Source organism: Cervus elaphus, chromosome 10 (genome assembly GCF_910594005.1).
Source record: "Cervus elaphus chromosome 10, mCerEla1.1, whole genome shotgun sequence".
NCBI classification, from domain to species: domain Eukaryota; kingdom Metazoa; phylum Chordata; class Mammalia; order Artiodactyla; family Cervidae; genus Cervus; species Cervus elaphus.
In genome coordinates this window covers 28,962,769-28,988,018 of record NC_057824.1, presented here as the reverse complement: position 1 = coordinate 28,988,018, position 25,250 = coordinate 28,962,769, and the positions used below count along the sequence as shown (strand labels likewise).

Sequence of the window (25,250 nt, the reverse complement as noted above, 5' to 3'; positions counted from 1 at the left end):
CATTCTCTTTGACAAAGGCAGTCATACTGTTAAAACTCTTTCGTTTCTTGAGAAAATTAGGGTGTCAGATGCAGCCACCACAGGGCAAAAATTCCTCTCAAAGGTGACATGCAAGCAAACCTGACCCTCAGCGAGGGAGTGCCTTTCATCCACTTTCTCTCACGATCCTTCTCACCTAAGGTGTCATCTCTATTTCCCAAGCCTTCGAGAAAGGGTCTAAAGAAAAATGGGCAAATTTTTTTGAATCTGCTAAAACACTTGAAATACAGTGAACAAACCAGAGATTTTTTTTTTTCCCTTAGCAGAGACAGGAAGTGTAAAGAGTTCAAGCAGAAATTTAAGGCACTGGAACGAGCTGTCAGGAGGCTCTTCCTCATCCACGGTTAATTCCTGAATCATAAAAGGAAAGGAGAGCTGTTGTGAATTTACGGCCATGTCATATAAGAGGGAAGGCCATTTGTATGTATACCTAGAGATAACAAATCAAAAATAGTTTTCGGAGCAGCTCTGAGAGAAGATGGCCTGGCCCCCCACCCTCCCACGCTCGGCCCACCATGGAGCACCAGCCTTACTTGATTGTCACAGTCACATCCATCATTTTGTCAGTGGTGATCGTTCCAAGGACGTGATGGCGAATGGCTGTCAATGTCAAGATACTGGGTGAAGACCTGTAAATCAGAGAGGTGGAAAGAAAACACCATAACATCGCCTCGACAGCCTCAAAGGATCACAAACAATGCCCTTTATGGGCGACCTTCCTGACCCTGAAATATACTATGTGAAACTGCTCTTAGCTTGGCATGAAAAAACTTCTGAAATACATACAAGTGTCTTTAAGGGTAAACGGATTCTCCATTCCCAAACTTTACGTCTCTAATTCCCATTGAAACCCACAAGCATTTGTAAAAACAGGAAAATCGTAGACTTGAGCTTGAGAAATTCCTATCAGTGAGGCTGGAAGATTCAACAGACGTTACATTCAAGCCAGATCAAAACCATAGCCTTCCGTCCTGGGTTTACAGAATTCTTGGGGAAGAGCTCTATCTTCGCTTCCTCGGTAATTTACCCAAGTGTCTTAAAATCCTTATCTACAAATTCTTTTCACTGCCTAACCTTACTGCTTCCAGAAAACATGCAAAAAAATCCCCTTGTTCTCAGAAATAACTGTCGCAGAGATCCACGCTCACTCCCCTCCACAGACACCACAAGAGCGGTCAGCACCCGACTTACGTGTCATAGGTGTAGAACGCTTGCTCAAACCGGTGGCAGGAGCGAGGGGTCACCTTGTACACACCTGAAGCCAGGAAATCAAAAGTCATTTTCAGAGAAGAGCATCTATTCCACTGAGCAATTCCAACATCTGGAATCCCAAGGCAGTGCCTCTCCTTCCTAACATATCACATACCGGATCAGAAATGCCTTTTCCACTGCCTACGGACAGCTTCTTACCAATGACCCACCCACTCAAAGGTCTGCTCACCAGGTCGGGATTTTCATTTTCCATCATTTAACAGCTCACAGTGGTTTAGCCTGCGCAGACCAAGCTAACACACATGCACGAGGAAGAACAGGAAGTAGTTTGTGCTGTGATTCAGACCGAGAATTTCCTACTTAACAGATTCTGTTAAAGATCCAAAAGACTGTCACAGTCTGGACTCCGTCCTATAAATATTCCTAAAAGGTGCATGGGGCAGAGAAGTCCCAGAAAACCCAAGAAATAGCTACAGAAAACACTTCCACGCCATGAGCTAATCAGGCTAACACTCAGATTAAGGACATATGATGTTGTTTGCCAGAAGAATACAGTTTCAGGAAGGAGCCAAGTGTAACAGTGGATTCTCCCAAATGATCTTTCACCAGCATTCTGGCCATCTGCCTAACCCAACATGAAATTCGTTCAAATCACCTCTGCAATTCTCATCACACTGATTAAGCCTCAGTGCAGTTACCTAAAAAAAAAAAATTATTAGGTTTCTTCATTCATTTTCTTTGTTCTCTCATTTGACAAATGTTGACAGGCCAACACTCGGGCCAGGTGTTGTGCCAAGTGTTGACACAGAGTGGGGAACACACAGAGTCCCTGCCTTCATGGGATCTGCCATCTACAGAGAGAGAGAGGAGTTCTACGGCCACCAGGTGTGATGGGTGTGGTCCGGGGAGGACCCGGGCCTCGTGGGCACGAGGTAGCGAGCTCCCAGCGACACTGGGGCACTAGCCTCCCTGGGGAGGAACATCAGAACCAGGAAGTGACAGGCGGGTCGGCAGGGCTAGGTGAAGGGGGAGCGGGGTGGGGGTGGCGGGCACTGAGGCAGAGCACACACCTGAACCACAGGCTTGCTGGCCGCCCCCCTAACAGCTGCCTTCCTGCCTTCACACCAGCTCCCGCTTACGTTCAGGGTGAAAGCATGCCAGCCTCCAGCAGCAAATCCAGCTGCCCCAGGCTCCCTTGCAGCTAGAATTGGCCATGAGACACGGTTCTGGATGATAAGACATAAGGGAAGTTTCCTGGAGGATGTGGCATGGAAAATGTTTGCCCACCCCTCCTCTCACCTTCTTGCCCTAAACATAAGTTTTCTGGAGCAACAGTTGGCACCTTGAAAACAAGGCAAAAAAAAAAAAAACCAAACAAACAAGTGGGGGTTTCCCCAGTGGCTCAGAGGTAAAGTCCACCTGCCAAGGCAGGAGACAAGGGTCTGAACTCTGGTCCAGGAAGATTCCACATGCCACGGAGCAACTAAGCCCGTTCTGCTGTTGTTTAGTCACTGCACCACAGCTATTGAGAAAGCACTTTAGGGCCCAGGAGCTGCAATTACTGAAGCCCGTGGGCCCAAGAGCCTGTGCTCAGCAACAAGAGAAACCACCACAGTGAGAAGCCTGCTCACTGCAACTAAAGAACAGCCCACACAGCAACAAAGACCAAGCACAGAATACACTTTTTAAAAATTAAAAAAAAAAAAAAGAATTAAGAGCATAGCTTATTTTTAAAAAAAGCAAGGGAAAGGGCTAAAAGAATCACAAAGACACCAACCCTAACACCTACCATCTGAACCCACGCCTGAGCTGTTAGTCTTTGTTTTGTTTTGTTTTCATTTTTCGGTCGTACTGTATGGCATGCGGGATCTTAGTTCCCCAAACAGGGATCAAACCCGTGTCCCCTGCATTGGAAGGGCAGAATCTTAACCACTGCACCACCAGAGAAGTACCGCCGCTAGTCTTTGTTAATGAACCAAATTAACCCCACTTGTCGGGGGCTGTCATACAGATTTTGTTACTTGCAGCCAAAGGCATCCTAATTAAAACACAGAACGCAGTGGCTGGAACAGAGTGACAGGTAGAGCTAGGTCACACAGGAGCTCAAGGTCTGATTAAGCGTTTTGTACATGACTGTGCCCTATCCGTGGTGTACACGTGGAAGACCCCCAGGGGATGCCTGAAATCACAGATAGTACCAAACCCTCTACGTACTAAGTTTTTATCTACACTAACAGGTGAGTAACACATATGCAGATGTGCTAAAGGGCCGGACAGGAGCAAGACAGTCAGAGACTTCACCACGCTACTCAGAAGGCATGCAATTTAAAAGGTATAAACTGTTTATTTCTGGAATTTCCCATTTAATGTTTTTGGACTGCAATCGACCAGAGGTAACTGAAACTGTGGGACGCGAAACTGTGGGTAAATGGAGGTTACTGTACTTTATCTTGAAACCAACAGAAGTCCCAAAATTATTCCTTAGGAAAACACAAAATAAAACTACTTTGTAGCACCAGGGTGCTACAAATCAAAAAGATAGTAACAAATAATGGTAAAGAGGTAGAAAAACCGAAACCCTCAGACATAGCTGGTGGGAATATCAAATGGCAAATACAGCGTTCTCAGAAAATATTTTGGCAGTTTCTGAAAAAATTAAGCATAAATTTATCATTTGATTCCATTCCTAGGTATCTCCCCAACAGATGTCCACACAAAACCTGTACACAAATGTTCATAGCAACATTATTCATAATAGCCCCAAACTGGAAACAATTCAAATACCCACCAACTGGTAAATGGATACAAAAAAAAAAATGGATACATCCATGCTACAGAATACTGTTCACCAATAAAAAAGAACAAATTATTAACATCTGCTATGACCTGAAAGAACTTCAAAAACATTATGCTAAGTGAAAGGAGCCTAAAAAATAACAGTATTGTACGATCTCACTATATGAAGTGTCCAAACAAGGCAAATTCACAGAGACAGAAAATAGATTAGTGGTTGCCAAAAGCTGGGAATAGAGATGAACTGTAAACATGTAGGAAGGAATCACTAGAACGATGAAAATGTTCTGAACTGGATTATATGGTTGTATGGCTAGGTATATTTACTAAAAATCACTGCATTGTACATTTTAAGTGGGTGAATTTTATGGTCTGCAAATTGCATCTCAATAAAGTGATTAACAAAGAGAGAAAGAAGCCACTAAAGGATTTTAAGCAAGGTGGGAGTGATCACTCACCAGGAGAGGTCATGGGCTGATGGTGTTCAATTTTTAGAAGTGAAAGGGCCCCGTGGTCTGGACCCAACTCAAACTCAGAGCCTGGGAACATGTGCCAACCCCCAGCTCTAATTCTCTGGGTAAAAATGCTGCTCCCTCCAGAGGCGTTACCCACAACCAAAACTGATAGCTTGATGCAAACTGAACCGAGATGGGGAAAAACACCTCTGAAAACACCCTCGAGAGCCTCTCCATTTCCCTCACTCAGAGGACATCAATCCTTCCAGACTCACCGGGCTTGGACAGGCAGAATCGGTTGACTCCTTTGGAGAGGTTATAAATCCCCACGTTCTCAGGTCCATTCCCATCCTGGTAAAATTCCTAAGGGAGCAAAGCCAATACAATGCCTTACCAGGGAAGATGGAGACACCCAGATGATGAATAAGATTTCTGTTTCTGAACCAGTCATCTGTTTTGCACATTAATCATTTGAACAGCTGGATGCCAGGGGAAAATTAAAAGTCTTCCAAAACTTCCAACAGAAGCGTGATCTTTCTCATTCAATCAACTAACATTTACTGAGCACCTGCTATGCGGCAGACCCTAGGCTAGGCCCTGTTTGCTGCCACGGCTCTTGTTTTCAGCGTGGTTTACATTCTGATATGGGAAGACAGAAAATCCATGCAATCAATAGAGAAGTCAGTAGATTTCAGCTAGGAAGTCATTGAGCTTAGCAGGAAATAAACAGGGAGCAGGAGACAGCGCCCACCGCAGAGGCTTGTTCAGCTTGGCCTCAAGACAGGCCCCACCCCGAGCAGGTAACACTGGGGCTTCAGCCTGAATAATGAGAAGAAGCAACTATGCTCAGTTGTGGAGAAGACGCAGCATTTAGGGCAGAGAAGAATATGTGCAAAGGCCCGGGGAAGGGACCGAGCTTGGTGTGGAACTGGAGGCAGCTGGTGTGCCAGGGCCCAGTAAATGAGAGGGAGAGGGGAAGGGGGTGAGGTGGGAGTCAGTGAAGGGCTGGCCATCATTAGGAGTACGTTCTTAGTCTAAGAGAAATGGAAATCAAGCAATGGTTTCCCGAATGTCTCTCACTTGTTCTCAACCGGATTATTAATCAACCCGTTTCCTGTAACAAAGCTGCCTGGGACCACTGGTAGTTGAGCGGTTCCAGCACTCAACTGGCATTAGAGAGACCAGTCTCACTGCTCTGGTGTCTAACACAAGCAGCCACTTAACTGTCATTTGCCCCTGTTTTGCCCTGAGACCGGACAATGACACCTGCCGTTGCCAGAAGTCAGGAGATTATACGACGCTCAGGAACGGACCTACGCAGGGCGACACAGATGCTCCCCTTCCTAAAACCCCCTGGGCAACTGCCAACCCAGCCACAGAGGCTGCAAGAGGACAGCCAGCTCTGCCCAGCCGCACCTGTCCATAAGCAAGAGCAGGGTACACGGGAAAACTACTAATACCTAAGAGATTTACTCATACCTCACTGCCGCCCTGGGGAGTGAGTACTATGATCTCAAATTCAGAAGAGAAAATGGAGGCTCGCAAACATTACTCGAACTTGGCCAGGCCTAAAAAGCCCACATGCTCTGCACTACATCAACGGCTTTCCTAAATCACTAGTCAAAGTTAGTTTTAACGTGGAGCCAGGACAAGGAACTCTCCCCAATAAAGGCATCTTTCCACTAAGGGACTTAACATGCTTCCTGACAGTGTTTCCATAATAGGTGGGTGAGCTGAGGGGCAGAAAAGGAAATCTGGCTTGACTATGCTGACGATCCTCTTGGCACACTCGTCCTTCTCGCACTACATAGGGCGAGTGTCCTTCCAAATGAGGCCTCCTTAGCAGCCGGCTTACCAGAGTGATGGCGTGGGAAAGAGAGCACCGGAGCATGTAGCCCGTCTGCCTGAACTCAACGGCGGGCACGTCGTCCTCCAGCACCTCCACCTCCAGACTCTTGTTCTTCCAGCACCAGTCTTCATGCAGGATGCTGACTGCAAAGTACAGAACATGGGCCCCCATGTGGGCAGAGCGCACCACCTCCCTGAATACCCCCAGAAAAACAGCGCTAACAAAGTGCGGGAGCGAGTTTATACACACACTGCTCTTATTGTCGAGCCACTCAGTCATGTCTGACTCTTTTCAGACCCCACAGGCTGTAGCCCCCCAGACCTCTCTGTCCATGGGATTCCCCAGGCAAGAATACTGGAGGGGGTGTCATGCTCTTCTCCAGGAGATCTTCCCAACCCAGGGATCAAATCTGTGTCTCCTGCTTTGGCAGGTGACTTCATCACCACTGAACCACCAGGAAAGCCCCTATGTGCACATACATACAGACAAATATGTGTGTGTGTAGGTATATATAGAGAGCTGGCCATGCTGGGAATAACGAATTGCTAAAGGAGAAAAAAAAAACCTGAAACCAACGGCCATTAAAATCACTAACAAAGAAATCCAACTGAGCAGCACACAGGCAGCCACAGACAACACACAACAAATGGGCGTGGCTGTGTTCCGATAAAACGTTACTCATAAAAATAGGCAGTCACCCTCAGACCATAGTTTGCCAACACCTGACATTGACAACATAATTTGCCTGAAAAATCAGTCTACTACTTTCTAAGCTGTTTACAGCCAGCAGCTTCAAGCTGAATTCTGACAGAGCAAAAACACAGGCTATGGGCAGCTTCTTGAGGAAGGCGAGGAAAAGTGCCTTCTCCTTCCCAGGCACTGTGCCGGGCTTTACAAACCAGATTCCATCACTCTGCAGAAAGGTTCTGTGACTCCTACTTCAGAAGGGGAAACCAAGTCCTGGGGAGATCAAGTAAGCTGCCAGGATCACACAGCTGCTAAGCAGGAGAACATGTCAGTGTAATCATGTGACACTGTTTTTAGCAATTTACAAATAAAATGGCATGAGGAGAAGTGTGTGGGTCATCCTGATGAGGTGGCAATTGGTTCAGAAAGCCTCAACTCCTGCATTACTGCCCAAGCCAAATAATGCAAACTCAAGGTCAAAGGACAAACCAGAGTTAAACAAGTACAGCTGTATAGCTGGGATGCAACTAGAGAGCAGGTTTTCAGAAAGTTTACAAAGACAGGAAGTGCGGCCTTCAGTTCTTACTCTTGTATTTTCCGGGCAGCACGTTGTCAAACATGAAAGTCATTGAGTTGACCTTGCCGGAGAGCTGGAGGCTCCGCTTCTCGCCCTGGCGGCTCAGGGACTGCAGGGTCACCAGCAGGTCACCGCAAGCGTCTGTAGAGAAAAGATGCAGGAGGCCTCGCTCGACGGCCTTGGGAACCAAAGCACCAGTTCGAACCCTCAACCTCTGTGCATTGCTTGCTACCGCTTAGCTCCTGAAGGGCAGCACCAGGAGGGGTCCTTCAAAGCTAACGGGCATCTACTTGATTCTAAGACGTTTGCACCCACACCCCCACCTCTCCCACCATGTAAGCACTAGCAGCAAGCAATGAGGCTGCCCAACTCTTATTGGAGTGGCAGAAACAATATTTATGGGCATCAACGGGAGCCAGAGAAAAAGTCAGAAAGGCAATGAAACTTTCTTGAATGCCCACTTCATACCAGGTATAGAACTGGGCCCTTTATCATCGTCACCATATTACTAATAATGGCAAAGATTTAGATGGCTCTTGCTGTGTTCCAGGTACTTCTAACGGCTATGAAAAAGTGTTAGCTGCTCAGTCATGTCAGACTCTTCGTGAATCCATGGACTGTAGCCCACCAGGCTCCTCTGTCCATGGGATTCTCCAGGCAAGAATACTGGAGGGGGTTGCCATGCCCTTCTCCAGGGGATCTTCCTGACCCAGGGATCAATCCTGGGTCTCCCACATTGCAGGCAGATTCTTTACCATACACACATTAACTCCTTTGATCATCACAATAACCTCGTGAGGCAGGTACTATTAACATCTCCACATGACAGATGAGGGACTCAAAACACAGAGAGGTTAAGTAACTTACCCTACATCACATAGCAATGGTTCAAACCCATGTGGTCCGGCTCCAGTCTATGATCTTAACCACTATGCTATACGGCCTCTTGATATGACCACATTTAAGCCTCATTAAGACCCTCTGAGAGCAGCAGTATTCCCATTTTATTGAAGGAAAACTGAGGCTGGGCAAGTAAATGCTTACAGTCTCATACTGGTAAGTGACAGGGCCGGGATTGAAACCTGGGCCCAGCTCCTTTCAGAAAAAGAATCCCACATGTTCTTTTGGGAGCCAAAGCAGGAGTATTCCAAGAGAAAGGTTCCTGGAGATTGCGGCGATTATTCAGAAAGAACTGCACACACCACTCCCCAGGTCAGCTTGTGTTGTCACCTTCGCCGCCGCCCAGTGAGGAAGAGCCCACCCAAACCCCACCTCTCCCCACCTGCTTCTTCCACTCATCTGTTCTTGCTTTCAACTGACGTCTTACCCAGACAAGAGACTTTCCCAGAAACCGATGCCAAAAACTGCACAAAGGCCACGTCCATCACAGGCCTGTCAGTCACAGCCAGCAGCAGCATCTGGGGTTTCAGCGTCAGCCCCGCCCTGGTCTCTGCCTCAGGAACCATCACCTGTGGGACACACAGGACAACATCAGCAGCTACCTCAGGGTCGCTGCTCCCTGGCCAACAGGATGCCAGATCATCCATCTGGACCTGAGGCTAGATGGAGTCTGAAGGAGAAGGTTCATTCCTAGGCATAGATTTATAATCACAACAAATCTGCATATTGCTGGTGTGAAGAAAACATATTTCTAATCAGACATAGAACACCAGCCTTCCGCGGTGTCAGGGTGCACATAAAAGTGTATCGGGGCACGCAAAGCTGTTATCGATCATGTGTATCCTGGGTGGAGACCACACTAAATCCAGAACCTGATTCTGGCGTGAGGTCACTTGTGACATGCACTGTGAGCTTGTGGACCCACGTGGATGACCAACAGTGGACCTTCCCTCATTTCTTCGTGCCTTTCTCAGGCTCACAAGAGGGGCTGGGAGAGGAGGCAGTGCTGGCCTTCTTCATCCCTAGAGAGATCACATTCCAGAACTGCCCTTCCTTGGAAAAGTTCCTGATTGTGCCTCTGAAGGAGTCTCCAAAGGCTTGTCTATGTGGCCAACATCACAAGAAGCTGGCTGGCTGGTAAAGAAGCTGACCACCCACACAGCATGCTGTTCGTGGACGCTGGGGGAAGGCTGTGCCCCTACCCCATCTCCTCAGAGTTGGGAGCTCCCACTGGCCTGGAGGAGAGCAAAGTCTTAGAAGGACCCTCCCTGACTCCCTCCCCTCGCCCATCCCCTGCTCCTCCCCAGGGAGGAGGAGGAGCAGCAGCCGACTTGATTTGTTAGAGCCTGAGACCCACTAAGACATGGTCTCAGTGTGGGGCTGGTGGGCTGACCTCTGCTTTTGTCTTACCTCTGGCCTCCTGCCCCCACCTGTGCTCAGGCCTTCACCCCGGCGGTGAGAGCACAGGCCAGGGTCTCCCCGGCTTCTCCACCAGGGAGATGGATGGGGGAATCACGTGGGGCCTGCTCAGCATCTTCAATTTACAGCCGGGCAGGAAATGGGAAGCTCCATTCTGGCCTCAGGGTCCAGAAGCCAGGCTCTGTGGGTGTAACTGAGCTGCCACGAATAGAGCGTTCACTCTGATCTCTTCTGGGGACCCGTGGATATTCTACAGCGGCCAGAAGCCTGAGGAGGCAGACGAGTGACTGGCAGCCTGATACTAACCCCTAATAAACATCAGGACGGGAAAAGGGAAACGCCTGTTGCATCCTCTCAAGCCGGCTGCCTGTCTGCTCTACTGACTATGAGCAGGAATGGCAAGTTTGCAAAATGAGAAGCTGGGAAGGAAAATGCTCCTTCTCTGATCCCATCTTAAAATAACCCTTTCAAATCGTTGTTGTTGTTGTTTGTTTTTCAAATATCTTAAACGGAACCAAATTCGTCGTACCTGAACTTTGTAGGTCCCTGGTTTCGCTTTAAAACAGAATGATCCCTGAGCGTCTGTCTCCACGGTGACCAAAGACTTGTCCTTGTCTTGAGAGGCCAGGACAACTTTGTATTTACTCATCTGCTTGACAGCGTCAGGGAAGCGAATGATTGATATCTGGCCACAGACACTGAACCTGCAACAAGAGGACCATTCAGCCCAGCAGGAGAACTCAATTATCACAGGAAAGGTGCTTGGCAACCCAGACTCGGCATCCCGCTTCCAGCCCGCATCCCGGAGACTAGTGTGATCTTAATGAAGAGACAGGAATACAGCCCCAACGACTCCAATTTCACAAGCAATCATTAGAAAGAAGACTGGAGCACTTTCTGCACATGGAAAGGCAGAGGGCGGGCCTGGGGCAGGGCTGTTTGTGTGTTCTGGGTGACAGCTGGCCCTTCCCCACTGCAGAAGCGGTTTTCAGACAATTTGTAGATGATAAAAACGTTTCAGGTAATTGGGTCGTTGGCGGTGGAGCAGCCACGAACTGAGAATGTGGGCAAGTCCTTAAAAGCAAGAGCTGTGAGCTGCCTGAGGAAGTGCAGTATTACCCAGGCGGTAAAACAAGGCAGGGTTATCAAAGACGGCTTCCTCGCCTGTGAGTATACATAACGCACAGAGAAAAGCAATCTGAGAGATCTGAATAGGAAAGGTAATTAAGTTTAAAGAAATGCAGAGCTAAAATTGAACTCCTTAGGAGCTGGAGCTACAGAAGCAACTTATAATTGAAAAGCCCTATTAAGGTAACGACTCAGACTGGAGACTGCAAATGAGCAGAGTGTAAAGTACCACATAGCACATTTCCAGAAGCACATGAAAGGCACATCCACCCGCTAACAAACACCAGCAAAGCCCAGTGTCCACCGAGTGGCCGTCTTCATGTTTAGTCAGTTGTAATCATGTCCCACGGCTGGAGGTCACAAGCAATTCTGCAACTGCCTAAAATTTACATTTCGTAATCTTAAAGAGAATCGCTTTAGATAAAAATCAGCTGTTACTTTTGACAGGAAGAGATTAAAAAATGCTGGATTCAGTGCTGGATAATAAGGGGGTGCACTGGATGCCGGCATGCCCACTCGGCTGCAAAGAAAAAACAGCACAAGGAACCAGGAAGCCGTGCAGGGCACGGTCACCTCTCCAGAGCGGAGGTCCCGGCCTCCTGGGTCTCATCACTGCCTGATGATCTGAGCTGGAGCTGATGTCATAAAGAAATAAAGTGCACAGTAAATAAATAAAGTACCTGAATCATCACAGAAGCCCCCGCCTTCCCCTAGACCATGGAAAAACTGTCTTCCAAAAATCAGATCTCAAAAAAGAAAAGAAAAGAAAAAACAGGTCCCTGGTGCCTAAAAGGTTGGGGACCACTGCTCTAAAGGGATGGGACCAGGCTGGCCACGAGGGTTCAGGCTGGACAGCAGGGGGTAAGACACCACAGCCCACCGGTCAAGTCACACCAGCCACCTGTTTTGGTTGGGACCATGAGCTAAGAATGGTTTTCACACTTCTAAAGGGTTAAAAAGGAAAAAAAAATCAAAAGACTCTCTCGTGACATATAAAAAGTATATCATTATAGTGTGCACACATAAAGTTTTCCTGGAACATGGCCATGCCCATTCATTTATGAATTGTCTATGGTGGGCTTCGTCACAAAGACTGTATGGGCCCATGAAGTCTAAAATATTTATTCTCTGGTCTTTGACGGAAAAAAAGTGTGCCAAGCCCTGATCTGGATGCAAAGGTTTTGCCCTTTTTTTTGGTTCCCCACTGTGTGCTTTCAGAGAAAATCGACAGGAAGGGAATTCTAAAAGCATTGTTCTCAAGGTTTCCATACTCTCTTCATTTGTGTCTTTTTCAGGAGGAGAAGTCCCCTTATTCATTACAAGTTGGACTCCTTTGCCTAAGTTTTAATACTTTAACCATATGACCTGTTATGGTTACTGTTATGTTACTTTAACCTGTTTTACTCAAATTCTCCATTAAAGAGAAGTGATCAATTACACTAAACCTCAAATACACATTAGTTTAGAAAAAGAACTAAAAAGCTGGTAGGAGAGTGTTTGTTACATTGAAGCCCTTAAAAATCAATTTGTGTCAACAAATTCTTTCATCAGACAACACTGGTAATGGGCTATACCCCAAAACAAAATAAAAAGTTTAAACTCTGAAAAAAAAAAATTCTTTCATCAGAATTCAATACATTTATGGAGAGAAAATTAGTAATTTTGGTGCCGACTGAGACAGCTACATTCTCACTGTCATTTAACTCAGTTTTTTTTTTCTTTTTCAAATAAATAATGTTTTAAAAGGGAATAAAAGAAAAAGTAATATCAATGAATTAAAAGACAAATGTGCTTATATGGACCAAAAGGAGAATGATCAGCTTTTCCAAAGATACTCAATGAATGCTGTTTCTCTTTGACTCAAAATTCCATTTCAAAGAATAAATGTAAAATCAAACTATGTTTCCCTACCTCCATGAATGGAGAATGGTACCTCCTCCATCTCCCCAAATGCCTGAAACAGGAAACCTGGGCTCTGAGGCACAGGCCTATCACCCATCAAACTTACCTACTCCTTCCCTCCACCCAGAACCCGGTCTCAGGTCCCACTGGTCACCATATCCTCCAGAAAACTCCTCCAGCACCTCCTATTTACTCCCTCCAGTTTACTCTGGCTCCCCCCCGCCCCGCCAAACACATTTATTCCCCACAGAGCAGTCAGGAAAAGAAAAGAAAATCTTCCCAAAGAACCCTGACTCATAGCTCCGTGGCTGAAAACCCATCCACAGTCTCCACTCACCTGGGGAAAAGCCCACCCCACGAGATGGCCACAAGGCCTCACCGTCACCCCCACCCACGCTGTCTGTCCCCCCCACCCCTCTACCCAGAGCTCCCTTCCAGGAGGGACCCCCCTCCTGCAACAAGCTGACCCCCTCCACCTGCCAAGTCGTCCACTCGGCTACCTTTCAGCCGTCCCGAAGGTCTCGGCCTCCACAGCCCCCACCCTGAAGGAAGTCCCCTGGGGGTCCCCAGGCGCGTCCAGCACACCCACTGTATCTTACGATCACTGGTTCCTTGCCTTAAGTCTGCCTCCCGGAAAGCCCACAGCCCTGACTTTGCAACATTAGTCTGGCTCACTGTACACACCCAGCATTCACCTCGGGGCCTCCCCCAGAGTCGCCGCTCAGAACTGCTCGTGAAAAAGGGAGAACTGAAGCCCAGGATCACTTCCTGAGGCTCCTCGGGGGTCTGCTTCCTCGCTGAGTCCCTGACCCAGAGCCCCCACCTGCCTAGAGAAAACCTCCTCAGTGACCAGGCCAGTAAAGCGTGTCTTCAGGGCTCAGCTCCCGGACCCCCGTGACCGGCGGGAGGTCACATCTAAAGCCCCCGCCCCAGGCTCCTCTAAGGCCGCCCCTCGAGGGCTGACATTCTATTTCCGGTCCACAGATCCACTTCTACCTGCTCCTACACTTTTCAGGTTCTGCCACCAAGTCTTCCGGATTCACAATCCATCTCAGCACCTGGTGAAGAGCGCCACCTAGTGGGCCTGCAGACCCCGTGGTCACAACTGACGCTTCAGCCCTGCCTGGCTCCTCTCCCTCTCAGACTGGGCACCCCGAGACATCTCTCCATCATACAGGCCCTCGTCAACTCCGCTTTCAGGCCTCCCGCACCCTCGTCTCGACCCTTCGAGGCCTTCCCCGCCATAGCACCAACGTGTCTCACTGAAGACAAAAATCTAACCATGTTACCTCCATGCTTACAACTGTTTACTGGCCTTTGACTTTTCTCCCTGATGGAAAAAGCCCCCCGCTTCCAATGGGGCATGAAGAGGCCCTGTGACACCTGCTCCCTCCGTCCGCTCAGCACTTTCCACTCCAGCAACACCAGGCGCTGTGCCCCCTCATCCACACCACGCTGCTCTGAGGGGCCACTCTCCACGCAGACCCTGCCCCACCCCATAGCCCACCAGGCTCCTCTGTCCATGGGATTCTCCAGGCAAGAATACCGGAGTGGGTGGTCATTCCCTTCTCCAGGGGATCTTCCCAACCCGGGGATCGAACCCGCATCTCTCCTGCAGTGCAGGCAGATTCTTTACCAACTGAGCCAACTGTTTAGTGAGCACCTACTGCCAAGGAAAAGATGGCAGCCTCCCCCCACCTCCGCTCTCTAGGGAACATGCAGATAAGAAAGACCCAGACTCTACCCCAAGGCCAGGGTTCTCTGCACTAAACGTGGTCACTATGTGATGAAATATAGGAATTCAACCACAGCATGTCCCCTCACAACTCACGCTAAGCACAACAAAACAGGAAGAACTGTGACCATGATCCGAAGCATCTTAACAACCAACGTTCTCAACCAACTACACTACCTTCCAATTAAGCCAAGGAAGGCCCCACAGATGTGAAGTCAGGCACGACAGATCCTCTTCTATCATAAACTCACTTTAATTTTGAAGCAAGATGATTTTCGGGAAGCAGCCAACAGCTAAGTACCTTCAGTTTATAACATTTAGCTCTGATCTTTCTAAAGAAGCCAGCTGAGTCTCCACAGGTGTCGGAGACTGGATGGGACTCCATGGCAGAAACACATGGTCAGGTTGAAGATGCTCTGTTCTCTGCTGACTGCCAATGTAAGCCCCGGAACCCCCACGATCCCCTTACCCTGTGGTGACCCCCACAATCCCCTTACCCCGTGGCGATGATGTCAGCCAGCTGAGGCGTGTTGGGCGCGATTTTGATTGTGACGGTTTCAAAGTACAGGTGCTCCTTCTGGGCGTGGATGGTGTACGTCCCGGTGGTTATGTTCTCCAGGCGAAACGAGCCATCAGCTTTTGTTTTGACTGTAGAACAAAAATATGCCAACAAAGGATGAGCCGAAAACAGCTGCATGTTCCTCATCTACATGGGGATACCGAAAGCTGGCTTGTTTTCACACTGTTGTTAAGATTTTGTTTCCTTTCCATTTCCCCCTGTAGCAAAACCCAGCCCCGGCAATCAGGCCTGGGCCCAGCGTGTCTGCCCACCTTTGATCTGGTTGTTTAGCGTGACCACCGCATCCGGGACACCTTCGCCTTCCGGTCCATTCAAGACCCGCCCAGTGACAGAGAATCCCATGACGTGGAACACCGGCTGAAGATGAGGAACAGGGAGAAGCTGTCGTGTACCTGAGCTAAGGAAGCCCCCTTAGCCCCCTCGTGCCACCGCTCAGCATGCCGGCCCACGCTGGCTCCTCCTGGTCCCCCGCGACAGCCCGGCTCCCTCCCGACTCACCCACCAGCAATCCCTTCCCACGTCTGTCTTCTTCCTTAGATTCCCCGAAAATGGCTATTTGTCAAATAACTGAATGAAAAAGCTCGAGAGACTGACTTCCCCACAGACCACTGAGTCAGACCTGTGAGAGCCCCCCTCCATGCCCTCTCCCCTCCAGACGCCGTTTCCGGGGGGCCAGGCCACCCCGTAGTCTCCCAGCCAAACCCAGGATCACCGTGCTCCCCGCTGCCCACCCGCCAGCATCACAGTCCCGTGGATTCCACCTCTGCAAGGTCTCTCAGGCCCTTCTGCTTTCCCGCCACACCGGAATTCCAGTCCTAAGTCCACCTACACCCCCTCGCTCGGCCCCTACTGCTGCACATCCCCTCACCCCACGTTCTCAGGTCGGTTTGTGTCTGCACCCTCCCTGCCTGTGAGGGGCAGCACCCGGCCCTCTGCAGTCACTGGGCTTCAGCCACCCTGATCTGGGATTCCCACTTGCCTTCACCATGTGGGGCTTTCATACCAGCTGCTCCCTCAGCCTGGATCTCCTACCGCACCTGGAGAAGACGGGAGATGGGCTGTCCCATCTCATCCTTCAGGTTCTGCTCAAACCATCACCACCCCCGAGACGCCCTCCCTGACTACCCTCTCTCGGGAGCCCCTGCCTCTTGCCCCACCATGCACTGACAATCACACTAATCTACTTTAGAGGTTTCAGCAAAAACCTTCCCAATAGCCAGTAACTTTCCAATGTCCTTGTTTGATTTCTTCCTAGTTTGTCTACATCCCACTAGAACGTGGGCTCCATAAAAACAGGGACCTCTTCTGTCTTAGCTACCTGGTACACAGTAGGCACTCAATAAATGACTCCTGAATGAATGGATGGAATGCATACATGTGACGGCACTTGAGAGCTTTAAGAAAATGGCTTCCTCTTTAGTCAGATAGCTCTTTGTCTAAAAAGACATGGTTAACCCACTTATTAAATTATCTATTCGCTCAACAATCATCTTTATTAGGCACCCGCCAAGTACCTGGCACTAAATCAAGTGTTAGAAATACAGTAAAAGAACAAGACTCAATGGTCCTACATTATTTAGCTTATAGACTGCTTCCTGAAATTCCATTCAAGTCTGTTTAAAACTCTGGTTTGCAATCGGGAAATGTGTTTCCCCATTCATCTGCCCCCATCCTTCTTGGGGAGTCCCTTGAAGCACCAAGGGCTTGACCTTTACCCTCCGACCCCTACTCCAGCGTACAGCGAATAGTCAAATGCTTTAGTGGATTTTAAAAGGCAGAGTCAGACCCCGCTGAGCATGTGACCTAAAAGCTAGCTTCCACCCGCTTAAGCTACTTCAATGTAGTCCTCTCTAATGTAAAAGAAAATGATTAAAAGCTAATTTTTTCAATAACTGTAACACTAGGTGGTCCACTTATAAAAGGCTGCTGTTTTCTTTGGGGATTTGACCTAGCGCATTTTCTATAGTAACCATTTTCTACCTCTGTAATTAAAGATAGAAATGTGATGAAAAACACATTCACCATCTGTTTTAGGTCTAAGGAGTTTGTCGGGCCACCTCTCACCCTACCCATCACCTCACCGGTCACCCCATATGGCCCAGGCTCTGTCAGTTCACCTGGTCTCCTGCCACAACAGCCTCCAGACTGGTACCCCGCTTCCACCTTGCCCCCGGCAGACCCTGCTCAACGTGGCAGCCAGGCGGGCACACCTGCTTCTGCTCAGAACCTTTCAGAGGTGCCAGCTGTCGCCCAGAAAGCCCGGCAGGGCCTGCAGGACCTGCCCGTCACCGCTCTGACCCCCTCCCCTCTTTCTCCCTTCCTCACTCCCTCCGTTCCAGCCACCCTGGCCTCCGGGGGATCCCCACGCCTCCCAGCCACACTTCAGGACTCTTGCACCTGCCACACCCCTCGTCTTACACACTCTTCCCACAGATGTAAGTACACTTCACTGCCTCTTCCCCTTCAGGCCGTTACTCAAAAGTCACCTCCCCCTGAAGCCTTCCCAAGTACAACCGAGGAGACCTCAACCCCCACTTGACCTCGAAACTATACAATCTCCTTTCTTGCTTTGTTTCTAAAGAACACATGACCTTCTCATATACTTTCTGATTTACTTATTTATAACTATATTGTCTCTTTCTGCCATTAGAACATGAATTACACAAGAATAGGAATTTTTGCCTCTTTCAATTACTCCAATCAGCCCATCACTAGAAAAGTACCTGAAGTATGTCACTGACAGTGAACATATCTCACTGAATGAAGTAGATAGAACCAGGGCTCCAATTCACTAAGATACAGATGTTATGTGAGCAATGTGAAGGATTCCGTGGATGCCAGAATAAAGTGGAAGAAAGTATAAGATTCTGTTTTTTCCAACAGCACTTTTAGATAAATATTGTTTTTTAACACGTTTGCCACACCTGTGCCCAGGAATGGCAACTCCAACACCTATCCCTCCAGAAGGCAGGGAGTCCTCACCTCAATTTTCAGGCTGTCGTGTTCCACGGTAAAGTCAAGTCTGGAAGGAGCAACGTCAAAGGTAATCCTCTCTCCCCTATAGAAAGGAATCTGTAAGGAAAAGCCTGTTAATTACCAAGAGCCAGGAACATGACTCAACCATCAATATTAACAGTCAAAGCCAGCAGCCCACAAATAACCAGGGGTTCAAAGTGGGCAAAGAGACACTATTAATCATATCGGTTTCACATTTAAAAGAGAAAAGACAAAAAATAAAAAAATAAAAATAAAAGAGAAAAGACTTATGCTTTCTGCAGCTGTTACTGAGGGGACAGAGTCACAACTTAAGTTACTGCTAAATAAAATGTTTGTGCAACTGCAGGCCAACCATTCGGTCCTTTGATATCCCAAGGGCACTGACACCTCCTGTCGTAAGACTCCCAAACATAAACAGAAGGGAAGTCGGCTTTGCTCACCACAGTATAGCCCCCGCTCGGCAGGGAAAAGAAGGAGAAGGAGCCGTCTTCTCTGGAGACCGCATGGCACAGGTACTCCAGACTCTCGTCCTGGGTCTGGAACCCGGGCACCGGGGAGAGGTTGCAGCCCAGGACATCCTACGTCAGGAGGAAAACGCCATAATGACTTCCTTTTCACTTCCACATTATGATGATTACCAGATAGCCACATTTCAAAAAACTTGCATAAGTTTTACCTCACAAAGTACTTCTGAAATATTTCCTCTACGAAGCAGTAGAGGACAGGGCACAATGTAAAAATCTTTACATACAAGTTTGCAAAGTTAAGGGCTTCCCAGGGGGCTCAGATGGTAAAGAATCTGCCTGTAATGCAGGAGACCCGGGTTCCATCCCTGGGTCGGGAAGATCCCCTGGAGAAGGAAGTGACAATCCACTCCAGTATTCTTACCTGGAGAATCCCATGGACAGGAAAACCTGGTGGGCTACAGTCCACGCAGTTGCAAAGGCTTGAACATGACTGAGTGACTAACACTTCACTTTTCATTTGCAAAGTTAAAAACAGTACAGCCTAAAATCACCTGACTGCCCTCCCCTACCATGGATCACCATCATCCAGTTGAGAAAACAAACTGGCCCAAGTTCACACAGCTGCTCAGAGGCAGAGCTGGGATCTGTCTGAAGCTGGGTCTGTTTCATTTCAAAGCCTGGGCACTTTCCACTGAATCCCACTGTCTCCCAGTGCAGACATTCAATTTCTTGTGAGTCAAGAGAGAGACACAAGGTTCTTAGATGGTAAGACTATCCATCAACTTTGACCTGCATTTTTTTATTTAATTGAAGTATGGCTGGTTTACAATGTTATGACCCGCTATATGGCAAAGTGATAGTTACACATATATACATTCTTTTTCAGATTCTTCTCCATTATAGCTTATTGTTGTTCAGTCACTATGACAAGTCTGACTCTGTGACCCCATGGACTGCAGCACACCAGGTTTCCCTGTCCTCCACTATCTCCCAGAGTTTGCACAAACTCATGGCCATTGTCAGTGATGCCATCCAACCATCTCATCCTCTGTGGTCCCCCCTTCTCCTCCTGCCCTCAACCTTTCCCAGCATCAGGGTCTCTTCCAGTGAATCGGCTCTTTGCATCAGGGGGCCCAACTTCAACTTCAGCATCAGTCCTTCCAGTGAATATTCAAGGTTTGTTTCCTTTAGGATTGACTGGTTTGATCTCCTTGCAGTCCAAAGGACTTTCAAGAGTCTTCTCCAGCATCACAATTACACAGTTTATTACAAGATACTGAATATAGTTCCCCGTGCTATCCCCTGAAGGAAGGTATGGCAACCCACTCCAGTATTCTTGCCTGAAAAATCCCACAGACAGGGGAGCCTGGTGGGCTACAGTCCATGGACTTGCAAAGAGTTAGACACGACTGAATACACATGCACCTCTGTGCTATACAATATGATCTTGTTGTTTATCTATTTTATGTACAGCATTGTGTATATGTTAATGTCAAGCTCCTAATCTATCCCTCCCCCACCCAGCTTTCCCCTTGGGTAACCCTAAATTTGTTTTCCATGTCTGTGACTGACCTGAATTTCTTAGTCTGTGATCTCCCATCTCCTCCACCCTCTGCCCACAATCTCTCTTGTTCTTCACTCCTCTTTGCTTACCTCTTTGGTCACTAAAGAAGAGAAGAGAAGAAACTTCACCCCTTTCATGGGTTCCCCATCGCTGCGGACAGAGCCAGACACGTTGTAGCCGGCCACTATGAGGGGACCCGCGGCATTGGCGTTGGAGTTGGTCACGCGCACAGTGGTGCTCGCCTACAAAAGAAGATTTTAACTTCCAAAAGAACAGACGCTCACAAAGCATTTAACAACAGGAGGACGTGCTTACTAAAATATTAACTCAGAGAAAAGCAACAAACGAAATGGTATAAAATTGCGTATGAATGTGTAGCATAATCACAACTATTTTTAATGGGCAAGATGAAGGGCAGGGAAAAGCGGCAAAATGAAAACGATGATATTTTCATCTAGATGGTGGCATTTTATTTCTTTTACACTTTTCCACCTTCCAAATTTTCCATTTCCACTCCTTTATGCTCTTCTGTATGTTCCAATCTTTTTTAATGAACACGTTTTTTTCTATGCTGAATGGTATGCATCCATGTATTTTTAACCTCTTCATTAAAGTACAATTTACATAGGAACAGTTATTTTCCCAAACACACCATGCATCCAGCACTCAGACACAGAACAGACACTGGGTCCTCAGAAGCCCCCTCCTGCTCCTTTCCTGATACTGCTCCCCCAAAGGGCAACCATTTTCCTGACTTTTAATAGCCTGCTTTAGTTTAAAACACAATTTTACATGAATAAACTCAAATTCCTTATGCATACAACTAACGAACAATGCAAATCTTAAAACGTATTCTATTTATAACGTGTAAGCTACTGAGTTTTCAGTAAAACATTTTTAAATGTTGACCAGAGGAGAAAAATCCAAAGAACCAGACCATAAACAGTATACAGACACATCAAGGTGTGAAATTATATCATCACTTATAAATGCATAAAACTCACACAGTAGTGGAAGAAGGCGAGGGTGGGATGTTCTGAGAGAATAGCATTGAAACAAGTACACTATCAAGGGTGAAACAGATCACCAGCCCAGGTTGGATGCATGAGACAAGTGCTCGGGGCTGGTGCACTGGGAAGACCCAGAGGGATGAGATGGGGAGGGAGGTGGGAGGGGGGATCGGGATGGGGAACACATGTAAATCCATGGCTGATTCATGTCAATGTATGGCAAAAACCACTACAATATTGTAAAGTAATTAGCCTCCAACTAATAAAAATAAATGAAAAAAAAATTAAAAAAAAAAATTCACAGAGTAAAAACTGAAATACTGATGCTTCTTTAGCAAGAATGAAACACAGCCTCAAAACCAATATAAAAACTAACCTTTTGAAATGTCCTTTAGGTCTTATTTCAAATTGTTTTTTCAGTTATTTACAGAACCACATTTAATAAGTGTCTTCTTTTTTTCAATCTCTTACTATAAACTATTTCATTCAAACAAAAAGATACAGGGGTCTATACCAAAGACGACCTATATAAGCTCCAACCAGCTAAAGAATAAAAGAGAAGAAATACAATTCTAGACCCTGCAGACCTGCATACCCCTTCCTCCCTCCCGCTGCAGACAGCCGTACCATAATGAATACACTGCCATTCCCATTTGCAGCATCTTTATAGTTTTTCCACATATGAATGTATCCAGAAGTGGTTATGATCACAAGTGTGTCTAATCCCTATATAAATGGTATCATATTTCCTTGTCCTTCAGCAACTTGCCTTTTCCCTTCAATGTTACGTTTTAAGTACAGTCATATTGATAAACGTGGCTCTGGTTCATTCATTATTGCTGATGTACAGAATTCTATCATGTGGTGAAACCACAATCCACTCTCCCCTTCATGGACATACAGGCTGTTTACAACATTCTGCTATTACAAACAAAGCTGCAATAAACATTCTTACATATTCTCCTTGGGCACAAGAACAAGAATTCAGAGTAAGTACTGCTGTTACAGACAGAAAAAAGAACAATAAAATAATCTCATCAGGTCCCTCTGGTGTTGATTTAGCTTAAAATAGGTATAAGTTAATAACAAACCAACTTCACAGCAGGAGAACAATGTCATTACCTAAAACAGAAACCAACATAAGCAAAATCTGCTACAGTGTGGGAGTTTTCCTGTATAAACACCACCAAACTAATCAGCAGCATCATTGTTTTTTCCATGAATTTCTAGAAAAAACAAAATAACTTCATATCCAGAATTGAAAACCACTCCATTTGTCCCCAAACCAGCACACTGTTTGGCATGGCCATCGACATAATGGAAATAAATGCTCACCTCTTTCAGTGGCCAGGTTGGATGAGTTGCAAGGATTTCATAATCTCCAGGAAGAACTTTAAAAAATGCAAACCTAAGAAAGAAAAAAATACCACTTCACTTTCTCCCAGCAACCTGAATATTTCTAATTTAGGACTACTCTTCCAAACACAAGAAAATGATGCATGAGTTACCACAAACTCGCCTTGAGCCAGTTAAAGAGCATGAACGAAATTCAATCCTTCGCTGTTCAAATCCTCATCAGACAGCACTTACTGGGCACTGGCTGTGTGCAAGGAAAGGGGCTCGTGTGCTGACGAGAAGGCAGGCTGATGTTTTCCTTCACCCCCAGGGATTCTAGTCTAAACACCAGCCTCTGTGGTTCAGCAGGGGTCAGTCACAGATCATTCAAGCGCGTGCTGACAGAGAGGCATGAAGAGGTGAGGAAAGGGGAAGTGTCTAAACGAAGAGAAGTGGGAAGGGAGGAAAGATGTGTGAAGAATGGGGGACAGGGACTTTTCTGGCGGTCCAGAGGTTAAAACACCACACTTCCACTACAGGTGGCATGGGTTCAAACCCTGGTTAGGGAAGGAAGATCCCACATGCCACATGGTGAGGACAAAAAATAATATTTAGAAAAAAAAAAGCCACAACCAAATAACTAATGGAACTCATAAACAAATTAAACGACAAAATTGAAACAAACAATCGGCAGACAGGCCCGCTGAGCTGAGACGGACGCTGACACAAGATGACACTAAGCGTTAGGGGGCAGGTGATAATGAGCTTGACTCCAACCCCAGAGAGTTTATTAAGATCTGTTATCAGGAACAAACAGAAGCCACTCTGGGCTCTTGCGCAAAGCAACTGTGATGAAACCAGAAGCCGATAAAGACTGTTCTAGCAGCTGTGAACAAACCAAGACCAGAGTGAGATGAGTTGAGGCTGGAAACACTGCCTCCAGGATTCTGACACATTTAGCCCTTCAGATGTGCAAAAGCACCAGACCACACGCGGGCTAATGCCAGTGACAGGAATGCCACAATTTCAATTCAGTTCCTTTTTCTGTGGTGGTATTTTATCACATCAGATGTCGCCTGTAATAACTGCACAGGGCCGGGAAACCACCAGCTACAGTGGCGTTGATACTGCCACTGGATTTCGGTCTGGGTAAGATTCAGCCTGTAGCTCGTGTTCACAGCATCCCAGTTCTGCACGTGACTCTCTGTGTAGTGTGTGCACAAGAAGGGGGTTTGGAAAGCTCAAGTCCCTTTCCCCAGCAGGGCCAGCAGCAAATTACTGAGACCAGAGCAAATGAAGTCCTACATTCCCTTCTACAGATCAGAGGAGGGGGCTGGAGAGGCAACAAGAAGTGTTTTTCAAAACCAAAATATAATTCCAGCAGTCATCATTTAGAAACTGGATGATATACTGACAGGCTCATTATAAATTTCTATTTTGCAGTTTAGTCAGATTTGTGTACTGGAGCAGTCAATGGTGATTTGTATGCTTTCAAAATGATCAGCTGGAACTATTCGGATATTAATCTTGGCACATCTATTAACATTTACAATGCAACGATATAAATCCATTACATAAATGCTTTAAATTTGACTCAACAAGGTTAATTAAATAGTCATCAGTTCCAACTACAAAATGATTGCGATGTAATAGTGATAAAATGATTTTTAAAAATCGTAATTGAGCTAATCTGTATTGAGCTAAAAGTTATTAAGTGCATATTCTATGCCAGACAGTTTGAAACAATAATATCATAATTTAATCTTCTCAATAACCTTAGGTGGTAGGTTCCATGATTATCCTCATTCATAAATGAAGAAACCAAAGCATAGAGGTCTTAAGTAACTTGCCCTGGGGCAGACAGCTAGCAAACGGGAGAAACAGGATTCAAACCTGGCTGTTGGGCTCCAGAGCCAGTGCCACGTCACACCAGGCTCAGTCGTGTTCAATTCTTTTGTGACCTCATGGACTAGAGCCCACCAGGCTCTTCTGCCCATGGAATTTTCCAGGCAAAAGTACTGAAGTGGGCTGCCATTTCCTATTCCAGGGGATGTTCCTGAACCAGGGATCAAATCCACATCTCCTGCATTAGCAGGTAGGTTCCTTACCACTGAGCCACCTGGGAACCAGAGCCAGTCCCAGCCAGTAAATGAAGGCCTAGTCCTGCAGCGGGAGCTTTATTTAATCTCATTTTTAATCATCTCATCACCGCTAGATATGGGTCAAAAGACTTCCACTTTACGGGTAAGGAACTTGAGGCCCTGTGGGATATGAACCTATCTGAAGGTAAGAGGCTGAATCAGGGTCTGAACCCAGGTCTCCCTCAATCCAGAGCTCCACCCCCCTGCACCAGGGTCCAGCTCTAGCTGCAGGGCAGGGCGGCACAAGCGTTAACTCACTTTCCGCCAGGCTGTGTGACTGTGGACTGGATCTTCGCTTCGGTGCCTGTGTTTCGCAATGACACCTGAACTCCTGCGGGGCCCAGGGGCTGCCCTTTGCTGAGAACCTGCCGTGGAGAAGGAGGAGGAGCTTAGGACTCGCCCAGCGGGCACGTTCTCCCCTTAGCAGCACTGCCCAACCTGCGCCTGCTGCCCACGACCT

At 47.2% G+C, this 25,250-nt stretch overlaps 1 protein-coding gene across 1 annotated transcript in view; it reads right to left on the bottom strand.

Moving 5' to 3' along the window:
- The window catches only part of LOC122701456 (nodal modulator 1), a 55,786-nt gene that overhangs the window by 21,461 nt on the left and 9,075 nt on the right, over positions 1-25,250 (bottom strand). The window contains exons 5-18 of the mRNA XM_043914407.1: positions 25,049-25,155; positions 22,650-22,722; positions 20,394-20,546; positions 18,714-18,851; positions 18,259-18,348; positions 15,528-15,633; positions 15,194-15,344; positions 10,461-10,635; positions 8,940-9,081; positions 7,622-7,753; positions 6,355-6,491; positions 4,775-4,862; positions 1,231-1,294; positions 573-668 (exon numbers count right to left, since the gene is read on the bottom strand). Coding sequence (XP_043770342.1) covers positions 573-668; positions 1,231-1,294; positions 4,775-4,862; positions 6,355-6,491; positions 7,622-7,753; positions 8,940-9,081; positions 10,461-10,635; positions 15,194-15,344; positions 15,528-15,633; positions 18,259-18,348; positions 18,714-18,851; positions 20,394-20,546; positions 22,650-22,722; positions 25,049-25,155 — 1,652 coding nt within the window. The remainder of the gene's footprint in view (positions 1-572; positions 669-1,230; positions 1,295-4,774; positions 4,863-6,354; positions 6,492-7,621; positions 7,754-8,939; positions 9,082-10,460; positions 10,636-15,193; positions 15,345-15,527; positions 15,634-18,258; positions 18,349-18,713; positions 18,852-20,393; positions 20,547-22,649; positions 22,723-25,048; positions 25,156-25,250) is intronic.